Below are 26,197 nucleotides of genomic sequence, written 5' to 3' on the forward strand. Positions count from 1 at the left end.
CCAGACAGTCTCCGAAGATTCAGGCTGGCTCAGGCTTGCCTTGCCCAGTCAGTCATTGCTGGCTCTATGGCTATTACAGCCTGGGGTTGAAGGCTGGTTCTAGGGGTTCCTCCCACCAGCCCATAAATCTTAGTTACCAAGGGGCAGTCAGAGGCAGTCCCAGGGAGCCCAGCAATCCGTCCACACAGCATTACAGCAAGCTGCAGTGTGAGCCAGAACTAACAGGAGACAACCCAAGCCTCCCTCCAGCTCTGGGAACCAGGCAAACCATGCTACAGAAACTCAAATTGAAGAGGCTGCAGCCATAAAATTCTGTTTAAGACTATAACATGGAAAAAATGTTTATACGTTAAGTACAAAAGGGACATAAAATTGTATATACAGAATAACGACTATGTAAACACACCAAAAATCTATGCACAGAAATGTCTAGGGGGAACATTTAACACCAAAAGATTAACAGTGGTAGCATTTGGGTGGCAAACTTGATTCTTTCTAAAATTCCCATATTTTCCTTAATAAGCAGTAATTATAATTACAACGGGAAATAATTTAAGTACCCAGTGCAGTGTCACTGTCAAATAAACATCAGTGGCTTTGGCCCCGATTCTTAAGGTGGCAAAGGCCGCTGCCCCACTCCCCACCCATCCCCAATAGGGCTTGAGCACCTGTAGCCCTGCTGAGCACGTCTGTGCAGCCCCAGCCCTCAGCATCTCTTCCACTCGCTTCCAGCTATATCTTTTCCCTTTCCTTCTTAATTCAGGAGGCAGCTTTGCAACCACAGGGCCCAACGATAGAGACCGTGAGGTGGCATGTTTTCTTGTTTTTTTTTTGAGACGGAGTTTTGCTGTTGTTGCCCAGGCCGGAGTGCAATGGCACGATCTCAACTCACCGCAACCTCCGCCTCCTGGGTTCAAGCAATTCTCCTGCTTCAGCCTCCCAAGTAGCTGAGATTATAGGCGCATGCCACCACGCCCGGCTAATTTTGTATTTTTAGTAGAGATGGGGTTTCTCCATGTTGGTCAGGCTGGTCTCAAACTCCCGACCTCCGGTGATCCGCCCGCCTCGGCCTCCCAAAGTGCTGGGATTACAGGCGTGAGCCACCGCGCCCGGCCTTGAGGTGGCATGTTTTCAAAGAACATGGTGCCTCAGTTTTGGACACACAGGAACTCAAATACAATCATTTTCCTGCTGCTAAGTAATGCTTGGTGGCTGCTCTGGTTGCAGATACGTGAAGTTAGGTAGCCTTTCCTGTTAACCCATGGTTCCAAGCACTCTCTCTTAACAATCATTCCTACTGTGAATTTTCTACCCTGAAAAGCCAGGGGTGGGCAATAACAATTAAGATCATTTGGTTTCTAAAAGTTCTTCCTCTCTGGGAAAGCAGAGCTATACAGTGGGTGGCATCCTGCAGATTCTAGTCTACATTTGGGAAAGGTGTACGCCTCTTGGACTTTCAGTTAGAGGAACAAGTCAAAAAGTAATTGCTTAAAAAAAAAAAGTGCTAGCAATTCACAGCCTATTCCTGCCCGCTGAACAGAAATTGTGATGCCTTGATTTACCCCCTAGCAGCTACATATTCTTGAGCAAGTCATAACCCTATTGTGCCTCAGTTTCTGGATCTGCAAGGAGTGTTGCCTGCATAAATGTTTGTTTAGGAACTTAGTAAAATGACATACTCCTCTCTCTGCTCTAAGAAGGCCATGAGCCAGCTGCAGCTCATCTCACTCAGCCTGGGCCTGACCAGAGTCCTTTCCTCTTCCAAGAGAAAGCAAGGAAAAGCAGCAAGCAAGCAGACATACCAGGTCAACGGGAGTGATCTATCATTGGCAACGAGGCCTCAAACAAACTGCAAATGCTCTGGCTTCAGCACCTTATCCCCAAATGCCACAAACCAGACATGGAAGCCATGCAAGAGTGACTATCACACACACACACAGGCACAGATAGAGTACCACCAAGCAAAAAGGGGGCTAATACTGCAGAGATGGCCCCAAAGTGCAGCTTGAGGAACACAGCAAGTCATCCCAAGACCCTCACTTAGCTGCCAAAGAAACAGCAAACACTATAAGCTTTGCTTCAGTCTTCTGAAATGAAAATATTAATAAGGAAGACTCACTAATACTTGTGGCAAACACTATTAGCAGGGATGCAGGGTGTCTCCTGGGCTGCAGGACTCCATCTGCTTCAGCTGAACTCTTGGAAACTACAGATGAGAGATATATGCATACGCACACACATATATGCGTATCTGTATGCACACAGATGTATTTAAATGAAGGTGCATACACTGTGCTAAAATACAAACAACAGAAATCAAAGGTCATATATAAAAAGGCTAAATATGACATATAACACAGGCCTAGAACCAGCTCTTGGTTGGGAGCTGGGGAAAGGGGTGGTATCATCTGAAGACTATGTACACAATTTGTGGTGGGCAGGGAAGGCATCAGTGTAAACAACTCAGACTCACTTCACAATACTGGCCCACAGGTAAGTGTGATGTATCTCATGTACAAAAATAGACTCCCACCTTGCTTTTGTACAAACCAAGCTTGGTAGGCACCCAGGAGGACCGTGGGTTTGTCTTGATGACAGGGCACTGCACCAGGCTGCTGCTAAACCTTCCAGCCCTAGGAACTCACCTGCTACCCTCCCGCTACCCTCCCCTTTCCCTCCCTTTCAGGCCCTTGGGTCTTTTTCCCACCCAACACCTACAGCCCGAGGCCTGCCCGACCACCTAGCCTCACACGACTAACTGCAGAAACTAACTGCATGGCTTCCTGCAAGCAAGGTCCTTCTGTATCTGTCCCTTTCTCTGACCCCAAGATATATGAAAATGTTTCTGTAAATGTTTGGCACCTAAGAAACATGATGGTTGTGGATAATGCCACAAGTACACAGGGAGACCCAGTAACAAGACATGCAGGGTGAGGGCAAGCGGCTGAGCTGCCCAAGCATTTCAAAACCAGGACTTTGGCTTCCCATGCAGTTGGAGGGTAGGAGAAGGGATGTGCGGAACTGATGACTTCACCGGCTCCTCAGCAGCATGTACATTCAAATTGAAGATGCTTGAGAGCCCCACTATACCAAATCGTGAGTCTGGTCACTCCTCCAGCAGAGCTTGGTGCAGTGACAGTTAGAAAAGCTGAGTTCCAATTGAGTCTGTTGCACCAAGAGTCCTTTTGAAGACGCTCATCAAAGTAATTATTTTCTTTTGAGCAGATGTACAGCACATCCATGGGAAGGCCATGTAAAAGGATGTTCTCCAGCCCAGTCAAATGATCCAATCCCACTATTATCTCAGTTCCCTCTGAGTTTCTTCCTGCTGGCCGCCCTCACTGTACAGAAATAGCCAAGCAGCAACAGGGTCAGTCATCAATGGTGGGCAACCAAAAGGCCTAGAAGGAGAACATAAGTCAACTTTAAAAAGCCAAGCATCTCCTCCCTGCCAACGGTTCTTCACATCCCACCCCACAGCAAAAATATGCCCAACCCCAGTGGCTCTGGTAGCCCTCTCTCCTAACCAACCAACCCCGATGCTCTAAGGAGACAGAAACACTCTTTCCTCTATGTGAAAGTAAAATGGTTCTGTTTTTCTCCAATAATCACTGTCCACCTTCCACCAGAGCAGACCCCACGCCCTTTTTTTTTTTAAAGGAAGGGAAAAAAAGGAGTGCTGCCTGGGAGGTGGGTGAATAAGTAACCTGTCCTCATTGCTAATCCACCAGGTTACCTCCAACAGGCCCCCACCTTCCTGGGCTGTAAAAAGTAAGGAACTGGATGGTTTTGCTGTATTTTTTCTAACATTTTTTTCTTGGTTAAAAAAAAAAAAAGCAAGGTGGCAATGTGCTCTGGGTAGGCTAGTAATGAAATGTCTCATCCCCGAATACCCAGGCAGGTTTAGGAGATCATAAGGGAAAATCGGAGCTGAGACTCACTGATCCTTTGTTCTGTTAGTATTATCTAGGAAGAGATAAGGGCCTGGAGTTAATTCTAAGTGGTGAGTTATGACCAACTGTAGAAATTTCTGGGAATTTGGCGTAAACCAACAGGAATGGAAAACTGAAACCACAAAAGGCCGGTTCAGAGTATTTTAAGGAGCAAAAAAATTGCCAAGCGTAGCCCAGGTAGTTTGGACCTAAAATTAGGGTCCAGAGCAAAAACTGGCCTATGATCTCCTTGGAGCTCAAAGATGATTCCTGATCACCTCTAGGAAGAATAAAAATGAAAGACAAGACCAGCCCAGCCAGAGATCAAATAATAGGAGATGAAATAGGGAAACCACCAGTTGAGAAACATGTACTTGGATGCTTGTAATGTACCTATGTAGAACACAGCTTGCTGTGCTTGTTGAGGCACCCACCACCCCAACTGGGAAGGGTCCCTGAGTAGCAGATACCTCTTACTGTTCACATACCATGTTGGAACACGCACTGGCAAAAGTCATGAACTTGGGGTTGAATTGCAAACAGGTAATCGGGCCTGTGTGTTTACCATCCAACACAGCTACTTTTATACCGCTCTCTCCATTCCAGACATGGATCTTGCCATCCTCTGAACCTAAAGAGGATATTCACGGAAAATGTAACAGCTCAAGGCGCAATACAAAGACAACTGGAAATGAGACATGGATTGAGATCTGAGGATACGCCAAGCTTTAGGACCCATCCCTCAGGCAAAATTGAGAGGGAGGAGAGGCAGTGAAGGAAGGACACTTTGGAAATTGATCTTGACCCTAGCTATTTGTTCACAGGCATGTCACTTCCGTTCTAACTTCAGTTTTCTCATCTAAAAAAGGGGCCGAACACCATTACCCTACCAACAGGCAGCCACTAAGATGACTGAATGTAGGGTTACACCAGAACATTAGCACTACTAATAAGGTAGTGCTTGTGGAGTTTAACTCAAATTTTGGTCCAGTCAGGGTAGTTAAAAGACACTATGTCCTTGGCATAATGTGCTATACAGAAATCTAAGAACATCTATCAAATAGATAATAATGTCTCAGTTAATAATTTAAACAAAGAAATGCATAGTACCAGAGAAATAACCCCCACAGGGGATAAAAGGAAACTCACCAATCATAATAAACTGAGAGTCTGGAGTAAATGAAGCCTCCAGTGTGACAGCTTTGCTGTTGGCATAACCCTAAAACAAAACAGAGCAGTTCTTTTGTTGTTACAGAGCCATTAATAAAAACAGCTGCCTACAAACACTGACTCAGCACACGCATCACCTTCCTTTCCATGAAACCCTTTCCTTGTCATGTACTACACCACCAAGCTTCCAAATGTGGTTGCCATCCTTGACAATCCACTCCCACCCTCAACTCTGTATTCAAGGTATACTCAAGGGGGCAAGAAAACTTTATTGTTAGGAAATTATTTTATATCTAAATACCAAACTTGGGTCACTTGGTGAGAAATGAACATCTACAAAATCCAAGAGAGGTAAGTTCATGAGCAGGAAGAAAATACAAGTGCATGCCTTCATGAGTAAGTCAAGAATAACTGTTGGTCTCCACCAACCAGCTAACATAATTCTTAGCATAGGAAGTATGAGCATGGAAACAGCCATGCTTTTGAAGGCTGTCAGCTCACCCCAAACGTGTGCATCACCACTCCTTTGAATGCATCTATCAGACGAATGAAGCTGCCGTTGGTGGAAATGAGGATGAGCTTGCCATCATTGCTGAATTTAAGTCCTGTCCACTCACAAGTTCGATCATACTGCATCTTAAAGGTAGCAAATGGCCCCTGCAAAAGATAAAAAACAGTAGCCCCAGGCCCAAGGCATATTAATCATTTCTTCTGCTAGAGCCAATTCCCATCCTATTCCTTTAGATTACTTTTTGACTAAGGAAAGCAGAGAATGAGCTACTTCTCTGCCACTCTCTAATATCTACCATATTTTTCCTTTTGTAGAAAAGGCTCTTACAGGGCCGGGCGCGGTGGCTCACGCCTGTAATCCCAGCACTTTGGGAGGCCGAGGTGGGTGGATCACCAGAGGTGAGGAGTTTGAGACCAGCCTGACCAACATGGTGAAACCCGTCTCTACTAAATACAAAAAATTAGCCAGGCGTGGTGGCGGACACGTGTAATCCCAGCTACTTGGGAGGCTGAGGCAGGAGAATCACTTGAACCTGGGAGGCAGAGGTTGCAGTGAGCTGAGATTACACCACTGCACTCCAGCCTGGGCAATAAGAGCAAAACTCTGTCTCAAAAACAAAACAAAACAAAAAACAGCTCAAAGATCTCAAAGATTCAAAGATTTACCTTATCAAAAGAACGAAGGTCATAAAGCTTGACCATTTCAGAGTTGACACCTGCAGCGAAAATTAACCCTTCTGGATCAAAAGAACAAACTGGCTTCCCCTGCAGATGCATGAGGCCCTAAGAGAAAAGAAATAAGAAATACACTAAAACACACATGCCACAACCATACCTGGAATAACCAAAGACTGCTGGTACAATGGGGAAAAAAAAATGAATCCAGGACCTTACCACTATATAATTTACTTTTCCCAATTAAAACTAAGAAAGGCATACAAACAAATATCAGCCTACCTACAGAACACACACAAAAAAACATAAAACTAAAATGAAGCTTTTAAAAAACAGGTCTCCAGACAACAATTTCTGATCAACTCTAACTGCACAATATTACAGACACAGAATTCAAATAAAAATAAATCCCTTGAAGCTAAAAGCTCTAGGAACACTTTTAAAAACATTAAGCCAGCTGGGCGCAGTGGCTCACGCCTATAATCCCAGAACTTTGGGAGGCCAAGGTAAGAGGATCACCTGAGGTCAGGAGACTAGCCTGACCAACATGGAGAAACCCCGTCTCTACTAAAAATACAAAATTAGCCAGACATGGTGGTGCATGACTGTAATCCCAGCTACTTGGGAGGCTGAGGCAGAAGAATCGCTTGAACCCTGGAGGTGGAGGTTGCGGTGAGCCGAGATTGCACCATTGCACTCCAGCCTGGGCAACAAGAGCGAAACCCTGTCTCAAAACAAAAACAAAAACAAAACAAAACAACAAAAAACCCACAACAATTAAGCCACAGAGTACAATGCAATCTGCACTAGATTAGGGTATGTGCTTAGCAGCTACCAACTAAAAAAACAGATTTTCTCCGAAGTTTAAAAAGACCCTGTGATCCCAGAATGGAACCACTGTTTTCTCCCTTCTTTGAGAGGTAGAGTCCATTACAGTGCCTACCAAAGAAAATGCTCAAAAAGTATAACTGTGAGGTACCATTACCTGGCAGTTAGGAGACCGGAGATCCCAGAGTCGAATGGTCTTATCAAGAGACCCAGAAATGAAAGTGTCATCCACAGGTGACATGGACAAGGCCACCACCCTGCAATACAGCGAGATAAATAGGAGTTGATGCGAAATATTAGCAAAAATTGGATGTGAATTCTAAACCACTCTGCCTATCTATACATATATATACCTGTTCTCCCAAAATTGCCATTTTAAGAAACACAATAAAACACACATACCACAACCATATCTGGAACAAAGGCAACTAGTATAAAAAAAAAATTTAAAGCTACAAAATAAAAATATATGATTCCAATGCAAATCAAAACTACAATGAAATACTACTCCACACCCTCCAGCATAGCTATAATAAGAGAGATAACAAGGGTTGGTGAGGATGCACAGAAATTGGAACCCTCATACATTGCTAATGGAAATGTAAAAATGGTACAGTTGCTTTGGAAAAGTTTTTCCAAAAAAAGTTACCATGTGACCCAGAAACTCCACTCCTAGGTATTTACCCAAGATAACTGAAAATATATGTCCACACAAAAATGTACACATATGTTCAGAGCTGCACTATTCATAACAGCCAAAAAGTAGAAATAACCCAAATGTCCATTAACCAATGGATGGACAAACAAAATGTGCTATATCTATACACTGGAACATTATTTGGCAATAAAAAGTAATAAAGTACTGCCTCATGTGACAACATGGAGGAACCTTGGGAACACCATGCTAAGTAAAAGAAGCCAGGCATAAAAGATCAGATATTAACTGATCCATTTACACAAAATGTCTAGAATAGGCAAATCTATAAAGACAGAAGTAGATCAGCAGTTGGTAGGGGCTGAGGGAGTGATTACTAATGGGTACAGAGTTTCTCTTTGGAGTGATAAAAATGTTCTGAAGTTAGATGATGGTGATAGTTGTCCAACTTTGCAAATATAGTAAAAACCACTGAACTGTACATTTTTAAAGGAATCATTTACAGTATGTAGACTGTATCTCAATTAAAAAAACACAAAAAAGCATGATTCCTTATCAAGATGTGTGAGGACTACACAGATATTCTCAAACCTAAGTGGCATCAGCATCACCTGGAGGGTGGGTTAAAACAGACTGCTAGGATCTGCTCCCAGAGCCTCTAATCCAGTAGGCCTGACTTGGGGTCTATGAATCTGAGTTTCTAACTAGCCCCCAGGTGATGGGTGAGGCTGCTGTTTTGGGCACCACACCTAGAGAACCACAAGCCTACGCTAACAGCAACTGTATTCCTTTTTTGGTTCCCTTTTGTGGTTATACCATCAAGAGACACTCACTGAAAAACATTTTCTTCCAATGTAACTCAACTAACATCTGCACCAGCTCCTCAAGTTAAAATTTTAAAAGGTATTGTTAAAAGCCAAAATTTCCTGAGAATGCTGAGGAGGTAATAAAACACAATGAGCAGGCCAGGTGCGGTGGCTCATGCCTGTAATCCCAGCACTCTGGGAGGCCCAGGTGGGCGATCACCTGAGGTCAGGAGTTTGAGACCAGCTTGGCCAACACGGTGAAATCCCACCACTAATAAAAATACAAAAATTAGCCAGGCCTGGTGGCGTACACCTGTAATCCCAGCTACTCAAGAGGCTGAGGCGGAAGAATCGCTTGAACCCCAGAGATGGAGGCTGCAGTGAGCCAAGATCACACCACTGCACTCCAGCCTGGGAAACAGAGCAAGGCACCGTCTCAAAAAACAAAAATCAGAATGAGCAGAACACATTGTGGACATGTAATTTTATGCCATGGCATTCAGCCCAAGAGCTCAGCACAAGACTCTATGCTGAGAAGTACAGGGAACACATGGAGAAGTAAGACCCCGACCGTAAGGAATTTTAACTGTCCAGTCCACATGACTCCAAGAGGACCAGAGAAGGCTTCTGGAAAGATACAACATCTGAGGTAGAAAGGATTTCAAAGAAGTAGCCCAGAGTTCACCTTAATGGGAATGGTAGGAGAAAATGCTGAGAAAATGGGTCAGAGCCAGAAGGGACAGAACCTGACTACAAGGGGAAGGAGCAATGAAAATATAGAGAGCCATTAAGAGAGATTGTGAAGCAATCAAACTGCAATCCAGGAAGCTGAAGCAGGATGGTAAGAGATGGGAAGATTAATTAGGAGCTAACAATAATTTACCTCACAGGGCATGAGCCAGGGCAGAAGCAAAGGAGAGAACACAGAGGAAAGTGACACATGAGGTTAAACCTAGGGAGAACTAAATAGTTTAACAACTCACTGAATATGATGGCACGGGAAAAAGAGTGAACTAACAACAGATGCTTTGAGCCAGAATTGGAAGAGACAGAGATGAATAAATATGAGGAAGACAGAGAGAAGCTGGCCCAAAAAAGGTAACAATGATGGATAGAGTACTGGACCTGAGTATTAGAAAGAGTACTGGACAGAAGAGACAGCTACAAAGATGTGTATAAAACATGTAGGTGGTGCTGGGTGCAGTGGCTCATGCCTGTAATCCCAGCACTTTGGGAGGCCGAGGCGGATGGATCACCTGAGGTCAGGAGTTTGACAGCAGCCTGGCCAACATGGTGAAACCCTGTCTCTATAAAAACACAAAAATTAGCCGGGCATGATGGTGCGTGCCTGTAATCCCAGCTATTCGGGAGGCTGAGGCAGGAGAATCGTTTGAACTCAGGAGGTGGAGGCTGCAGTGAGCCAAGATCACGCCATTGCACTCCAGCCTGGGTGACACGGTGAGGCTCCATCTCAAAAAACAAAAAAACAAACAAAACCTGTAGGTGGAAGGCGGGTCTGAAACTGATAACAGACATGAGCTAAAAATACTGATTTGGGAAGCCACCTGAATGGAGGTAAATGAAATCAGCGATGGAGATAAGAAAGCGGATAAAATATTTGTTTATTTTAGAGTCAAAACAGAGGCTGAGAACTACAAGAACAGAACCGACATGGGAAAAGTCACCTGCCACGGGAAAGTAAGTTTTACTGAGAGGTTAAGCACCAAGAAAAGCCCAAACCAGTGGCTTTTTAACTAGAGGCAGCAGGGAATGAAGGATAAAGGTTTGGATAAAGCCCCATAGACGATTCTGGGACTAGTGCAAAAATGATTTCAACAGTGAACATGTGTGAGGAGGTGGAGATGGGAATGTACAGATTCTTCTTTCAAGTTTGATAGTGAAAAGGAGTAGGTGATAGGGTCAATAAGTAGATTTAAGATAAGAAAGACCAAGTAAATTTGTAGGCAACAAAGGAAAGGCCAATTAAGGAGATGGAAGCAAGCAGAAAGAGGAAGGTTTGTTTTGTGAAAGAAGGACAACAGCTTTCTCAAGGAAAAGATTCCAAGGAAGACAGAATTTAGGTGGAAGGGATAGATGTTTAAAAGAACTCTTTTTTTTGGAGACACGGTCTTGCTTTGTCACCCAGGCTGGAGTACAGTGGCACAATCATGGCTCACTGCAGCCTCAACCTCCCAGACTCAAGCGATCCTCTCACCTCAGCCTCCCAAAGTGCTGATAACAGGCCTTAACCACCACACCCAGCTGAAATAACTCATTTTGCATAGCCTTGATTTTCTCATAAAAGGAGGGACAAAGTCATCTATCAAGAATCAGGAGGTCGGCCAGCCAGGTGTGGTGGCTCACGTCTGTAATCCCAGCACTTTGGGAGGCTGAGGCGGGCGGATCACGGACCATCCTGGGTAACACGGTAAAACCCCATCTCTACTAAAAATACAAAAAACTAGCGGGGCTTGGTGGCGGGTGCCTGTGGTCCCAGCTACTCAGGAGGCTGAGGCAGGAGAATGGCGTGAACCCAAGAGGCGGAGCCTGCAGTGAGCCAACATTGCACCACTGCACTCCAGCCTGGGCGACAGAGCGAGACTCTGTCTCAAAAAAAAAAAAAAAAAAAAAAAAAAAAAAAAGAATCAGGAGGTCAAGAGGTTGAATAATTGGGAAGACTGGAAAGCACGTCAAACAACTGCATCAACCCTTAATTACAAATAGTACATTTGTGAACATTAATTTGAATAAAAACAAGCAAAACATCTACTTATCATGAGCCATCCTTTGTCTGAAACCAGTTACTACTGGCTGCCACCTTATTTCACCTTTATTTCAGCAACACAAATGGCCTGCCCAACTGGAAGTACAACATTTTTTTCTTTTTTTTTTTCTGAGACAGGGTCTTGCTCTGTCACCCAGGCTGGATGGAGTGCAGTGGCGCCACCTTGGCTCAATGCAGCCTCTGTCTCGCGGGTTCAAGCAATTCTCATGCCTGAGCCTCCGAAGTAGTAGGAATTACAGGCGCACACCACCACTCCTGGCTAATTTTTGTATTTTTTGTAGAGACAGGGTTTCACCATGTTGCCTAGCCTGGTTTCGAACTCCTGCACTCAAGCAATCTGTCCTCCTCAGCCTTCCAAAGAGCTGGGATTACAGGCATTAAGCCACCACGCCTGGCCTGGAAGTGCAATTTCTAACAGGAGGCTCTCAGGCCATCTCCTGTCAGGGCTCCATACCAATCGAAACCATCCTGGGTTACTGTACATTTGCAAATGGATGCAGGAAAAAATCCCCCAAGTGATTAAAATATTATCCAGGGGAAAACGTGTTTAACATTCAAACAAAAGTTGAAAAATTAGAGAAAAAAGTAACTAGGGGCATTGGGGTGAAGAACAGAGAGAAGCAACCTGCATTACAATACAGAAAAAGGAGATAAACTTCTTGATTTTAAAAAAAGGACTTTCTTTTGCATTCTCATTAAGATCTTTAAATGGAACATTTTTACATAGGGGCCCACTGAAATGGGGGCCACATATATTGGAAGGCCTCATAAACACAAACAGTCCTTTATTAAGGGATATGTGAGATTTGGTATTTCTAAATGCCAAATCTAATTTTTACTACATAGGTTTTCACTGAATATCTTTAATCCACATTTTTTCTAGTTTTATATGTATATATAAAACTAGAAATATATATATCTAACTAGAAATAGATATATCTATAACTAGAAAAAAAATATATATATATATATATCTTTGAGACGGAGTCTCACTCTGTCGCCCAAGCTGGAGTGCAGTGGCGCGATCTCGGCTCATTGCAACCTCTGCCTCCTGGGTTCAAGCGATTCTCCTGCCTCAGCCTCCCGAGTAGCTGGGATTGCAGGTGTCCGCCACCATACCTGGCTAATTTTTGTATTTTTAGTAGAGATGGGGTTTTGACACGTTGGCCTGGCTGGTTTCAAACTCCCGGCCTCAAGTGATCCGCCTGTCGCGGCCTCCCAAAGTGCTGGGATTACAGGTGTGAGCCACTGCACTGGGCCTAGTTATATTTTAACTGAGGTATCTCTGAACACCTACCTCTGCACCTCTATAACCTCAGTAAATCAAGAGTTGACTATTTAAGAGAAGATGAAGAATGCCAAGCAGTAGTGAGGAAGTAGCTTCAGTTCACTAATAAGCTCTCTCTAGCCTTCTATTCTCTGGGTAACCTCAGGGATAAAAGAACTATCTGCTTCTATAATAACGTGGGTCTTACCTTTTGCTATGTCCAGGAAAGTATCTGATGTATTTGTTGTCATGCAAGGACAAGTAACGAATAGTATCTGTAAAAGGACAAACAAGGTATGATGATATCATACTATTTAAAAGAAATTTACTTTACATTTTCATCTTAAAAAGACAAGGTCAAATAATCCATTGTACTCTATATCCCAAGCAAGGCATGAATAAATAATGGTGAATAATTCTACTCTGCAGCTGAAGAGTGGGTATGTAGATTTCACCTAACTCAAAAGCAGAGTTCTTAAGTTGACAGCATAGAAAGCAATGTTTGAAATGACCTTTTATTACCAATTTGGTTTCTTCATAATTACAATGCAACTCCCACCCTGCAAATATACCCTGGTCAAAAAACAAAAACAAGTAAAGCACACATAATAATTTTAGATACTGGTCTAGTGTCCACAGAATGGCAAACCTTAAAGAAAAATATGTGGCTGTTGAGCTAACAGACTTAAAGAGGTGAGCAGCCATGGCAGTTAAACTGAAGATCAGGTTGAACCCTGGCAGCAATTTTTGTCTAGAGTTCTCCATCAGTATGTTGACCCACCCTCAACTCATTTGAACATTCTTCAATTGGACACACAAATTACAATGAAAATAAACAAAACATCAGAGAAGTGATGTCAAGATCTGGGTTAAAAAGATCTTAAGACATTAAAAAAATCAAATTCTTATACCAATGAGTAATAGCAGTGAGATTTTGACAATATTAAAGAAAGGAACAATCAGAGATTTGTGCTTGTGGAAAAATAAGACACTCTTAACCAAATGATTCTATCTGAAAGAGTAAACAAACAAAAAACATGGTGGCGGTAGAGAAATGAAGTGCCATAAAGAATAAAACTGCAAAATAGAAAAGTATTATCCCCTTAAAAAGACTAGGAATAAGGAAAAATTGTTGAGAAACAGCTAAGGGAAAATGGTACCAAAATGCAGAAAGAAAAGCATAGAAAGAACATTCTGAAGGCAAACAGAACATAGGAATAAAGGGGTTGAAAGCATCGAGTCATCCCAGGGGTTCACAGGGGTGCTTTCTAATAAGAGGGCATTTAACTTGGGAGGGGGAATAGGGGAATAGGGATATTTGTATATTCCATAACTTGAACACTACACAATTTTCCTTGAAAACATCTTCAAACTTCTTGAATGACAACTACAAAGTATTTCTAGTTATTCTACTGCTAACAATGACTCACCTGCCCTAAGAAGAAAAAGACTTCCTCCCCATTACCTGGTTTCCCAGAGATGAGCAGGGTGACGCCATCCTCTCAGCCCCACTTGGCAGCTGGCGCGCTGTTCCTGGCAAGGCAGTGGCCTGTACAGTTATCTCCTGTACCGGGTGGTATCATAGACCCTCAAACTGTACAAACTACTACCTCAGCCTGGAATCAGGCAAAAGGAAACGGAGCGCTGGAGGAACTCTTCAGGATGCACTTGAGACAGGAAAGGGAACATCCTCATAGCAGAGGCTTGGCAGCAAAGCTACAAGTGCCACACATTTGCCTCATCTTGCACCACATTTGGAGAATCCTCATTTAATCACTCAGAAAAACATCCCAACAGAAGAAATAAACCAGTCATTCGGATGATCACATAGACATGTTTCCTCAGGATCCTAAGGTTTTACATTCTTTTCCAAAATCATTAACTACACTGCTTCCTTAGAAAACCACTTCTGAAATACAGGCATGAAAAGTAGAAATGACATACTTAACTAAAAATCAATACAGGCAGAAGAGTCTCATTTAAAAAAACAAAAAATGGAAAAAAGGACTTCCGCCCATTCTGCTCTGAGATAGGCACAGCCAAAATAGCAGTAGAAGCTATCCTTGTGGAATGACATTAGAAAAATCTTTTTTGTTTTTTTGAGATGGAGCCTCGCTCTGTCACCCAGGCTGGAGTGCAGTGGTGTGATCACCCTAGACCTCCAGGGCTCAAGCAATCCTCCCACCTCAGCCTTACAAGTGGCTGGGACTACAGGCGCGTCCCATCACACCTGGCTAATTTTTGTATTTTTTGTAGAGACGGGGTTTTCCCAAGTTGCCCAGGCTAATCTCGAACTTCTGTGCTAAAGTGATCCACTCTCCTAGGCCTCCCTAAGTGCTGGGATTACAGGCATGAGCCACTATGTAGCCACTGGCCTAAAAAAAACCTTACTGCAAAATGTGAGATGATCATCAATAATCCACTGAAATAAGTTTAAAAACAGAATCCTGGCCGGGCGTGGTGGTTCACACCTGTAATCCCAGCACTTTGGGAGGATGAGGCAGGCAGATCACTTTAGGTCAGGAGTTCGAGACCAGCCTGACTAACATGGTGAAGTCCCAACTCTACTAAAAATACAAAAATTAGCTGGGCATGTTGGTGGGCGCCTGTAATACCAGCTACTTGAGAGGCTGAGGCAGGAGCATCGCTTGAACCCAGGAGGCTGAGATTGCAGTGAGCCGAGATTGCACCATTGCACTCCAGCCTGGGCAACAAGAGCAGGACTCTGTCTCAAAAGAATAAAGAATAGGCCGGGCACGGTGGCTTACAAGGTCAGGAGATCAAGACCCATCCTGGCTAACATGGTGAAACCCTGTCTCTACTAAAAATACAAAAAATTAGCCGGGCATGGTGGCATGTGCCTGTAGTCCCAGCTACTTGGGAGGCTGAGGCAGGAGAATTACTTGAACCCGGGAGGCGGAGGTTGCAGCGAGCTGAGATCGCGCCACTGCACTCCAGCCTAGGCAACAGAGTGAGACTCTGTCTCAAAAAATAAAAACAAACAAACAAAAGAAAATAAACAAAATTTAAAAATTAAAGAATTCTAACATGAAAATAAGTGTTACAGTTCAGTTACCAAGACAATCTGTTAACTTAGGACTTATCTCGAGAAATGCAGGCAAAAACAGAGATTGTTTATTATAGAAAGAAACTCACAAGTTCAATTTCTAAAAGTAACTCTTTACTCTTTAGATCAAAAAACGTTCCTGGAATCAGAAGTGACTAAGGTTGGGAAAACACCAAAACTGTTCTAACTTCCCTTAAACTATCATAGTTCAAGCATTTGTGAAACTTTTCTCAAATCTCTATCATTTTAAAAGAAAAAGTCCTGTTGTTTATCACTTGCTGTGTATCAAGTGTTCTTTCCTTTTATTTGTTCTAAAAGTGTTCTTTTTGGAGATGGAGTCTCACTCTGTCGCCCAGGCTGGAGTGCAATGGCGTGATCTCGGCTCACCACAACCTCTGCCTCCCGGGTTCAAGAGATTCTCCTGCCTCAGCCTCCTGTGTAGCTGGGATTATAGGCGTGCACCACTGTGCCCGGCTAACTTCTGTATTTTTAGTAGAGATGAGGTTTCACCATATCGGCCAGGCTGGTCTTGAACTCCTGACCTCAGTGATCCGCCCACCTCAGCCTCCCAAAGTGTTGGGATTATAGGCGCGAGCCCCTACGCCCGGCTTTAAAAGTGTTCTTTTAAGTTTCAGGAAGTACAAATCATAAACACAATTAGTTGTTTCCTTTTTCCACTCCCCACTCTGAATTGAAGACTTTTCATACTGAGTCCCAAGTCCTTCAAAAGTGCCAATGGCTTGCTTCCAGCATTCCTTCAGTCAAAACAATGCAATTAACATTACTAACATTATATGAAAATACTTAAACTAAAGTAGACACAAAGCAGAAGTAGTCACAAAGATTCCATGAACTATTTAACAAAGGAAACCATGACCTTAACTTCCTAAAAAGAAGGCTTGCTTACCGTCTATTTTGTTAGAGCTGTAAACAACTGTGTTTGCTGCATGAGTGTATCTGATGAGGTCCACACCATATTTCTTACTGTACAGGGTTCTCTTTGGTCTGATAAGAAAATAGAGACAGAAAATCATGAACATTCTCCATCATCAAAATCTGGGATCTCCACATAAAGAGAAGCACTTGAATGATGTGGCAAAGGTGAGGATTTTTGGTAAGTTCTAACACTGGAAAGAAACAACTTCTTCCAAAAGGGAAAAAACAACGCTCAAGCAACAGCCATCTGAAGAAGCTTTCCACCTTAGAACACCTAGTGGCAAGGTTAGGTGGGAAGTAAAAGTAAATCTGGGGATTCAATTCAGTCTTTACTACAATGTTCAAAAGCTTTGAGAAAAAATACAATCATGTGCCATGTGATGACATTTTTATCAACAACAGACAGCACATAGGGTAATGGTCTCGTAAGATTATAATAGAGCTGCCCTCTACAACCGATGTTTCATTTTTTAAATCCCTTAAACTGTTTTACGGCACCTTTTCTATGTTTAGATACACAAACACTTAACGCTATATTATAATTGCCTACAGTATTCAGTATTATAAAATGCTGTACAGGTTTGTAGCCTAGGAGCAATGGGCCATACCAAACAGCCTAGGTGTGTACAGATTATACCGTCAGGTTTGTGTAAGTACACTCTATGATGCTGCTGCAACAAAAACTCACGTGATGATCCCCATCTAAGTGATGCATGGCTGTACATCTACTTGGGAAGAAAGGCACACAAAACAAGTCTTAACTTAGAACAAAGAGGGATATGAGAATATGTCAAACCCAAGAGGCCAAACTTTTCTTCTCAAGACATCCATTTAGAAAGAAGCTCTGTTTTTTTTTTTTTTTTTTCAAGACAGCAGTGATTTCTCAAAACTGAAACCAGATGCAAAACTGCTTGCCTTTGCTAATGTAACCTGCTCTTGCAGAAGACATCCATCCTTCCTATCCTACAGGTCAAAAGCGCTTGCTGAGCCTTTTAGAAGGCAAGCCTAACTTTCTCTAGCAAAACCAGTTAAATAGTTCCTTTGCTTTTACTTTAAAGCAAAATCACACATTTCTGGCCACAAGGTGGTGGCTCACATCAGTAATCACAGCACTTTGGGAGGCCGAGCCAGGCAAATCACCTGTAGTCAGAAGTTCGAGAGCAGCCCAACATGGTGAAACCCCGTCTCTACTAAAAATATAAAAATTAGCCGGGTGTGGTGGCACACACTTGTAATTCCAGCTACTCAAGAGGCTGAGGCAGGAGAATTCCTTGAACCCAGGAGGCAGAGGTTGCAGTAAGCCAAGATCGTGCCACTGCAATACAGCCTCTGCGACAGAGTGAGACTCCACCTCAATAACAGACAAAAAATCACACATTTCCAAGCTAGAGGTTATCAATCTCCATTTGTTGAAGTTCCTTAAATGTCTTCCTTTACAGAACCTTGAAGAGCAAGGCTAAAACTGGTCTCAGCAGAACCTTTAACCAAAAACACATACTGGTTAAGTTAGAAAAATTTTAGGCTGGGCGTGGTGCCTCACGCCTGTAATCCCAGCACTTTGGGAGGCCGAGGAGGGTGGATTGCCTGAGGTCAGGAGTTTGAGACCAGCCTGGCCAACATGGCGAAACGCTATCTCTACTAAAGATACAAAAATTAGCTGGGTGTGGTGGCCCACGCCTGTAGTCCCAGCTACTCAGGAGGCTGAGGCACGAGAATCACTTAAGTCTGGGAGGCAGAGATTGTAGTGAGCTGAGATCGCGCCACTGCACTCTAGCCTGGGCAACAGAGCAAGACTCCATCTCAAAAAAAAAAAAAAAGAAAAAGAAAAAGAAAAATTTGAGACTTAAATATCTATGTAAATCTAGATTCAAATGCTAAAATAACTCTCCAATACGATCAACTGAAAAAACAGGAAAGCCTTTAACATAATGTCCTACATTTAGTTCTTTAGAAAGATTTCATAAATCCTGTACTAATGTTAACCAAGAGTTCCAATTTATGAAAAGGAAAGCTAACCCTCTCAATGTAAAATCCTCTCAGAATCTAGGTGCTAAACAATCACGACTCAAGCAGTCTTTAAGAAGTCAGTTATTTGCACTTTCAATTTTTGTTAAAGTGAGGCCAAGGGCTTCCCTACATGAAACCCATTTCCAACAGACTTCTCACTACAAATACACTGGATTTTCCACATTCTTACCTTTACTGAAATAACACTTCACTCCTAAAAAGATCAGCACCTGGGGTTCTGATGTGGGGTTACTGTGTGGTAACCAGTGAGGCAGTCTCAGTGTGTGGCTGTATACTTACTCTCTACATAGTTGACTTTGCTTCTACCAGTGGAAGAAGTTTATATCAGTTATTTCATCCCATCTACAATAGCAAAGACAGAAACTGGCCGGGCGCAATGGCTCACGCCTGTAATCTCAGGCTTTGGGAAGCCAAGGTGGGTGGATCACCTGAGGTCAGGAGTCTGAGACCAGCCTGGCTAACAGGGTGAAATCCCATCTCTACTAAAAATTTAAAAAATTAGCCAGGTGTGGTGGTGGGCACCTGTAATCCCAGTTACTCGGGAGGCTGAGGTAGGAGAATCACTGGAACCCGGGACGTGGAGGTTGCATTGAGCCAAGATCGCGCCATTGTACTCCGACCTGGGCAACAAGAGCGAAACTCCGTCTTAAAAAAAAAAAAAGACAGAACATGAAGAGCCAACTCTAACTTGACAAGTTGAAAGAGAATAGTGTAAGGAAAATTTCTGGTTCCACTTAGATATGGTCTATTTGTCTCAAATTTATCAAAAACACTAACCTGAGATTTTTTTTCCTGATAACAGAAATCTACTGCCTCATTTCATTTCCCAATTTGATTTTTATTATTTTTATGTTTTTGAGACATTCTCGCTCTGTTACCCTGGCTGGAGTGCAGAGGCACGATCTCGGCTCACTGCAACCTCTGCGTCCCCGGTTCAAGCAATTCTCCCTGCCTCAGCCTCCTGAGTAGCTGGGATTACAGGCCCCCGCCACCAGGCTCAGCTAATTTTTGTATTTTTCTGTAGAGACAAGGTTTCACCACATTGTCCAGGCTGGTTTTGAACTCCTGACCCAGGCGATCCACCCGCCTCGGCCTCCCAAAGTGCTGGGATTACAAGTGTGAGCCACCACACCTGGACTCATTTCCTAACTTGAAAGCAAGATTATAATGTACTGCATCCATGTGGGTCTTACAAAATACATGCACAACATTTTTCAAATATTTTGGTAAGCTTCCTTCCTCAAACTATAATTCTGGTGATCAAGCATCAACAAGGAAAATAATATTAACCTTTCACTTTGAGTAATTTGCTTCACCTACCACAAACAATATCCTTTATACTCTTCCAAATTGAAATATCACTCAATGGGCGAACTCCATTGTAAAGAAAATTTAAATGACCAGTAAACTGGAAAATACTAAGCACACAAAATCTTGCTTTAGCCATTTTCAAACTCCCAAATTCTAACACTAGGGTCATCTAATAAAGATACTATGCCTTTGGCCGGTCACAGTAGCTAACACCTGTAATCCCAGCACTTTGGGAGGCCTAGGTGAGAGGATCGCTTGAGTTCAGGAGTTTGAGACCAGCCTGGGCAACCTGGTGAGAACTTGTCTCCACTAAAAATAAAAATAGCCAAGTAAGTTGGCGAGTGCTTGTAGGCCCAACTACTTTGGAGATTGAGGTGGGAAGATCACTTGAGCCCAGAAGATGAAGGCTTTAGTGAACTATAAGCATGCTATTGCACTCCAGCCTGAGCAACAGGGGAAGACCTTTGTCTTAACAACAAACAAACAAAAAAAGAAAACAAAACAAACAAAAAAAAACAGGGCCGGGTGCGGAGGCTCACATATGTAATCCCAGCACTCTGGGAGGCCGAGGAGGCCGAGGTGGGCAGATCACTTGAGGTAAGATGTTGAGACCAACATGGCCAACATTGTGAAACCCCATTTCTACTAAAAACACAAAAATTAGCAGGCACACTGATGGGCGCCTGTAATCCCAGCTACTCGGGAGGCTGAGGCACGAGAATCGCTTGAATCCAGGAGCGAGGTTGCAGCAGTGAGCCAAGATTACGCCACTGCACTCCAGCCTAGGAAAGAGTGAGGCAGTCTCAAAAACAAAACAAAACAAACAAACAAAAAGAAAGGCCGGGCGCAGTGGCTCATGCCTGTAATCCCAGCACTTTGGGAGGCCAAGGCGGTGGATCACCTGAGGTCGGGAATTCGAGACCAGCCTGACCAACATGGAGAAATCCCGCATCTACTAAAAATACAAAATTAGCCAGGTGTGGTGGCGCATGCCTGTAATCCCAGCTACTCAGGAGGCTGAGGCAGGAGAATCGCTTGAACTCGGGAGGCGGAGGTTGCAGTGAGCCGAGATGGAGCCACTGCACTCCAGCCTGGGCAACAAGAGCGAAAGTCCCTATCAAAAAAAATAAATAAATAAAAGATACAATACCATGCCTTCCCAAGGAAATACTTCTTTTCTTCTGAGGTTGGTTTGACCTATAGTAGTGACAAAATTTTTCGTCATATTATTGCCTAGAATGGAAACTAAAGAGGTTGTCTAATACCCAAAGAAGTAATCTGACCAATGTCACATACCTAGTCACAGGCCAAACTAGTACCCAGTTCCCTCCTAACTACCAGGCCACTCCTTCACCACAGATAATGAAACAAGGTCACAATTAATTGATCAGAGAAAACTCAAAAGAGCATGCCCTGTAGTATTGTATCAGTACTAAATTTCCTAATTTGGATAACTGTGCTCTGGTTACATAAGAATGTCTTTGTGCTTAGAAAATCCACGTTGAGCCAGGTGCAGTGGCTCATGCCTGGAATCCCAGCACTTTGGGAGGCTGAGGCGGGTAGATCACGAGATCAGGAGTTCAAGACCAGCCTGACCAACATGGTGAAACCCTGCCTCTACTAAAAATACAAAAATTAACCAGGCATGGTGGCATGCACCTGTAATCCCAGCTACTCAGGAGGCTGAGGCAGGAGAATCGCTTGAACCCAGGAGCCGGAGGTTGCAGTGAGCCAAGATCACGCCACTGCACTCCAGCCTGGGCGACTGAGCGAGACTCCATCTCAAAAAAGAAAGAAAATCCATGTTGAAGTGTTTAGGGATAAAGGGGCTTGATACCTCCAACTCTAAAGGTGGGGGGAGGCACACAGTACATATAAATATTTACCTACAGTCATGAAGCAAATGCAGAAAATGTAACCAGTTATTGAATCATATGGGAGTTCTTTGAAACACTGTAACTTTGTTAGTTTGTAATTATGTAAAAATGCTACGAGTAAATAAACTGCCTTATGTCACAAAACTAGCATTTTACTTTTAACAAGACAGGATTTGGCCAGGCACAGCAGCTCATGCCTGTAATCCTAGCACTTTGGAAGGCCAAGGCGGGTGGATCACTTGAGGTCAGGAGTTCAAGACCAGTCTGGTCAACATGGTGAAACCCCATCTCTACTAAAAATACAAAAGTTAGGGTACGGTGGCAGGCGCCTGTAATCCCAGCGATTTGTGAGGCTGAGGCAGGAGAATCGCTTGAACCCGGGAGGCGGAGGTTGCAGTGAGCCAAGATCGCGCCACTGCACTCCAGCCTGGGCGACGGAGAGAGACTCCGTCCCCCACCCCCAAAAAAAAACAAAAAAAAGAAAGACAGGACTTCATGTCAAGGTCATCCTTCCCAAATCAAAATTACGCCAAATTTGGGGACAAACTGCAAAGAAATGCTATAACAACCTTCATTTCCTTTAAATGAGGATATACATCTCCACCCTCAGGTTCTGGGAAGAGGTTCTAATCTGTGCATAAGCACTATACATTTCATGCAAGCCAGCTTCAAATTACTCCTCCAGGACCCCACAATGCTGACCCTACTACCACACCTTTAAATGTTACTCGTCTTCTAAACTGATTCAAGTGACCAGACCAGGACAGAAATCTATTTACTCAATGAGTAACACTGACTCAAATAACTATTTGTCCAGCTAACAATTTCCTCTTCCTTAAGACCACCACTGCAGACCACTCTGCCACAAACTGCAGGCAGATCCAGAGCCAGTTACATAATACTTTCTCACAGCCCCAGTGGTGAAAAAAACTAGGGGGATACCATTATAGCTCAGTCCAAACTAGCATTACTTCAGATAATCAAATTCACAAATGAAGAGATATGTTCCAAAAGAAGGACACCAGTCTAAAAAAAAAAAAAAAAAAAAGGCAAAAGGAACAGCTGGAGAAGGTAGAGAAAAACCCAAGATCTCAAATAATAATAATAATAATAATAATAATAATAATAATAATATCTGTTACTAGGTGACAAAATCAAGTCTGAAAAAACCAGGGAACACCGAATTAAACCAAACATCAGCAAGCCTTCTTGGGGAAGGTGGCTAAGGGTAAAACGAATTTAATCTAAACTAGTTTTGGCTCCAAGGAGCTGCAAGTCCACAGGCGTGCGGTGAGGAGGGCTGACAAGGACCCCCAGGGAAAAAGGCAAAGTGCTGTGCTTAGATTTTGCGAAAAGATGCAGGTATGGTGGGTCTCCACATGACTTGTGGCAACATAAAAGTTTCATGATCAGAATTGGAATTCAAAGTGAATCAAAAAGTGTAATAGAAAAAAAAAGTATGAAAGGAAACCTGAAATTGTTCTACGATGTTTGCTTTGTTTTAACGGAAGCTCACATTCAGGTCAGGATGGGACGACCAAGTTCGTTTGTGTGTGGCAAAAAGGAAGTTTTAGATGTTGCTGAAAAGTTCACTTATGAACGTGGGCACCAAGTCTGAATGAGTAAGAGAAAGGCTAGGAGCAGGAAGAAAAAGCAAGGGGGCTCAAAGGGGCACAACAAATAAATCCTGACAGCTAAGAAGTGCAACCCACGCGGTCTGACGGCAGAAAGGCCGCGGGAAGCTGAGGGGCAGGGGATGGGCGGAGTGCCAGGGCGGAATCGAGGTCACAGTGGAGAGAGCACAAGAGAGAGCTGACGCTGCCGAAGGAGGCAGAAAAGCAGCCCCTGCAGTCCTGCGTCGAGGCCGGAGCAGACCAGCACCTTTGACAGCCTGAGGAGCTGAAAACGCTACCTGGTGGGCCCAGGGTGGGCGGACCGGGGGTTTAAAGGTCAAGGTCAAGGTGGGGTTTGGCAAGTGATGCATAGCGCTCAAAGGAGACCGAAGACATACAAATAATAATATTATAAAATTATGACTATCGTTATCTTTTTTTTTTTAAGAAGAAAAAATAAAAGGTCTCCTGGACGGCTGCGGGGTGGAGGCGGCCCTGGCAGGAACGCGTGCAAAATAGGCTGGGGGCTTAAGTCGGGACGGAGGGCAGGCCGAGGGACCTGTGCTGGGCCACCGGAGGGAGGGAGGCACTGAGACTCGGGCCCAGGGCCTCCGCCGCACTCACTTGCCCTCCTGGCAGTCATAGAGCACGATGGAGTCGTCGTCGCTACTCGAGATGACCGTCTCGCCGTTGGGGCTGAAATCGAAGCAGTTAATCTTGTCCGAGTTTTCGCGGAACACCTTAGCGACGCGGAAGCTCCGCAACACGCTGTCGGTCAGCTTCATGGCGGCGGCTGGGGAAGGCAGCGGCGGCGCAGGGCCGGGGCGGGGCCCGGCGGCGAGCGGGCGGGCTGCCGAGGGGCCAACCCAGGCGGGGCGGGCGCCGCGCCGGCGGCTAGCGGGAAGTCGGCCAACAGTTGGGCCGCCTCCTCCTCTTCTTCCTGCTTGGTCGAGGGTCTTCTGCCTGGACTGTGGAGCCTCGCCGACCGTTCGTCCTCACAGCCACCTCACGGACAACCGGCGCGTCGCCGGCTCATTGTGTCCGCCATTTTGGGGCGACAGGCAGAAGCTGAGGGCGAGGAGCCTCAGTCGCGGCGCACGCCGGGAAAGGGGGCGGGGCGGGAACGGGGGAGCAAGGCGGGGAGGCGGGGTGGTGACGTCAGCGCGGCCGCCGCGGAGTGTAGTGGCGGGGCGGGCTGCTGGCAGGGAGCGGCCGAGACGTGCAGGGCCTTCCCGGGGGATCGGAAGGTTGCGGGTGCCTTGGGAGCCGGGGGCCCTTGCGCGGGATTGCAACCCCCGCGAAGACTCTGGCGCCTCCTGCAGGCGCCCCGATCGCAGGCTGCGTGGGAGGGGGTACTGCAGGGTCGGGTATGCCGCTGGAGGCCGGTTTTGGAGGTGACTCAGGTGAGCCGCTCGCAGGCAAGCCTGACCGCTAGTCCACCGCAGCGTCCGCTAGACAGCTTCGACCTCTTTACTTCTTTTTTTTTTTTTTTTTTGGAGATGGAGTCTCTCGCTCAGGCGCGCGCCACCACGCCCAGCTAATTTTGTATTTTTGGTAGAGACGGGGGTTCACCATGTTGGCCAGGCTGGTCTCGAACTCCTGACCTCACCCGCACCCGGCCTCGTGTTCTTAATCGAGGTAGACTTTAGGTACAGTAAAAATCAGCCTTTTTAGGCCGGGCGCGGTGGCTCACGCCTTTAAACCCACCACTTTGGGAGGCCGAGGCGGGATGATCGCTTGAGCTCAGGAGTTGAGACCAGCCTGGCCAACATGACAAAACCCCACCTCTACTAAAATACAAAAAATTAGCCGGGCATGATGGCGCGGCTGAGGCACGAGAATTGAGAAAGGCGGAGGCTGCAGTGAGCCGAAATCGTGCCACTGCATTCCAGGCTGGGCGACAGAGCAGACGGTCTCCCCCCAAAAATTAGCCTTTTTAGTGGCTAGTTTTATGTTCTGACACCCATACACAGTCATGCAGTCACCACCACATTCAAGATTTGGAAGAGTTGCACTATCCTGTTTGTAGTCAACAGGATTATTTTAAAGGTTCTATCATATAAGTGATTATTTGCCTTAAAAGAAAGTTTATCTCTAACAAAGGAAAGCAGTATTTGAACAGAAAATAGGAACCAAGCTTCCTAACCTTAACTTTCTGGGCAAGGGGTTAAACTCAATGCCAACCTATGTGGCTTCACAGATCTGTATCTTGTGTGAAGCTCCTCAAAAGGTTAATTGCCTGGGGTTTCCAACAATGAAGATGGGGATTATTTATTTTTGCTTTCTTTAGCTAAAGAGAAACAAAAACGAGGAAAGGCTGTGAGACATTTCAGTCGCTATTAGGAAGGTGTGATATCCAGAGACTTGTGCAATGGTAAAAAACAAAATGGAAACCCTGGGACAGTTGGGGTCTTTCTAGAAAGAACTAGAGGCTGTATCCCAACCCCCTGGGTAAAAGGAGAGCCAGGATCCTTATACATAAAGAGAAGTTGTTCTCTAAGGGAAGAGGCAAGTTCCTGGCTAAGTCTAGGGTATAATTGCCTCCTGACAAAGAGCAGAGCTTCTGGCTACAATTTGTTCTGGGGTCTGGAAAAAGCCGGTTTGAGTGAAACCTGAATAGATGGCAACTTTCCAAACTGCACAGCAATGGAAGAAAAACCCTCCACGTCCCAGATCACTTGCTCTGCTTCCCTGTAATTCCTGTGCCTTTATTTCAGAAGCTAGAAAGTCTGATACA

General features: G+C 44.6%; 1 protein-coding gene and 1 non-coding gene across 2 annotated transcripts; both read right to left on the bottom strand.

Annotated features, from left to right (window-relative positions):
* Positions 1–310: 310 nt before the first annotated feature.
* On the bottom strand, positions 311–24,580 carry WDR82 (WD repeat domain 82). Its single transcript, XM_003818765.7, has 9 exons — positions 24,085–24,580; positions 16,603–16,700; positions 12,837–12,903; positions 7,273–7,372; positions 6,279–6,395; positions 5,604–5,759; positions 5,082–5,151; positions 4,421–4,563; positions 311–3,401 (listed from the first exon to the last, which is right to left on the bottom strand). The coding sequence occupies exons 1-9, from the start codon at positions 24,243–24,245 to the stop codon at positions 3,372–3,374; spliced, it is 942 nt and encodes a 313-aa protein (XP_003818813.1). The 5' UTR covers positions 24,246–24,580; the 3' UTR covers positions 311–3,371.
* On the bottom strand, positions 14,164–14,242 carry MIRLET7G (microRNA let-7g). Its single transcript, NR_163124.1, has one exon. It is a non-coding gene; the product is annotated as a microRNA let-7g (primary transcript).
* Positions 24,581–26,197: the final 1,617 nt, after the last annotated feature.

This window comes from Pan paniscus, chromosome 2 (assembly GCF_029289425.2).
Source record: "Pan paniscus chromosome 2, NHGRI_mPanPan1-v2.0_pri, whole genome shotgun sequence".
Classification (NCBI taxonomy): domain Eukaryota; kingdom Metazoa; phylum Chordata; class Mammalia; order Primates; family Hominidae; genus Pan; species Pan paniscus.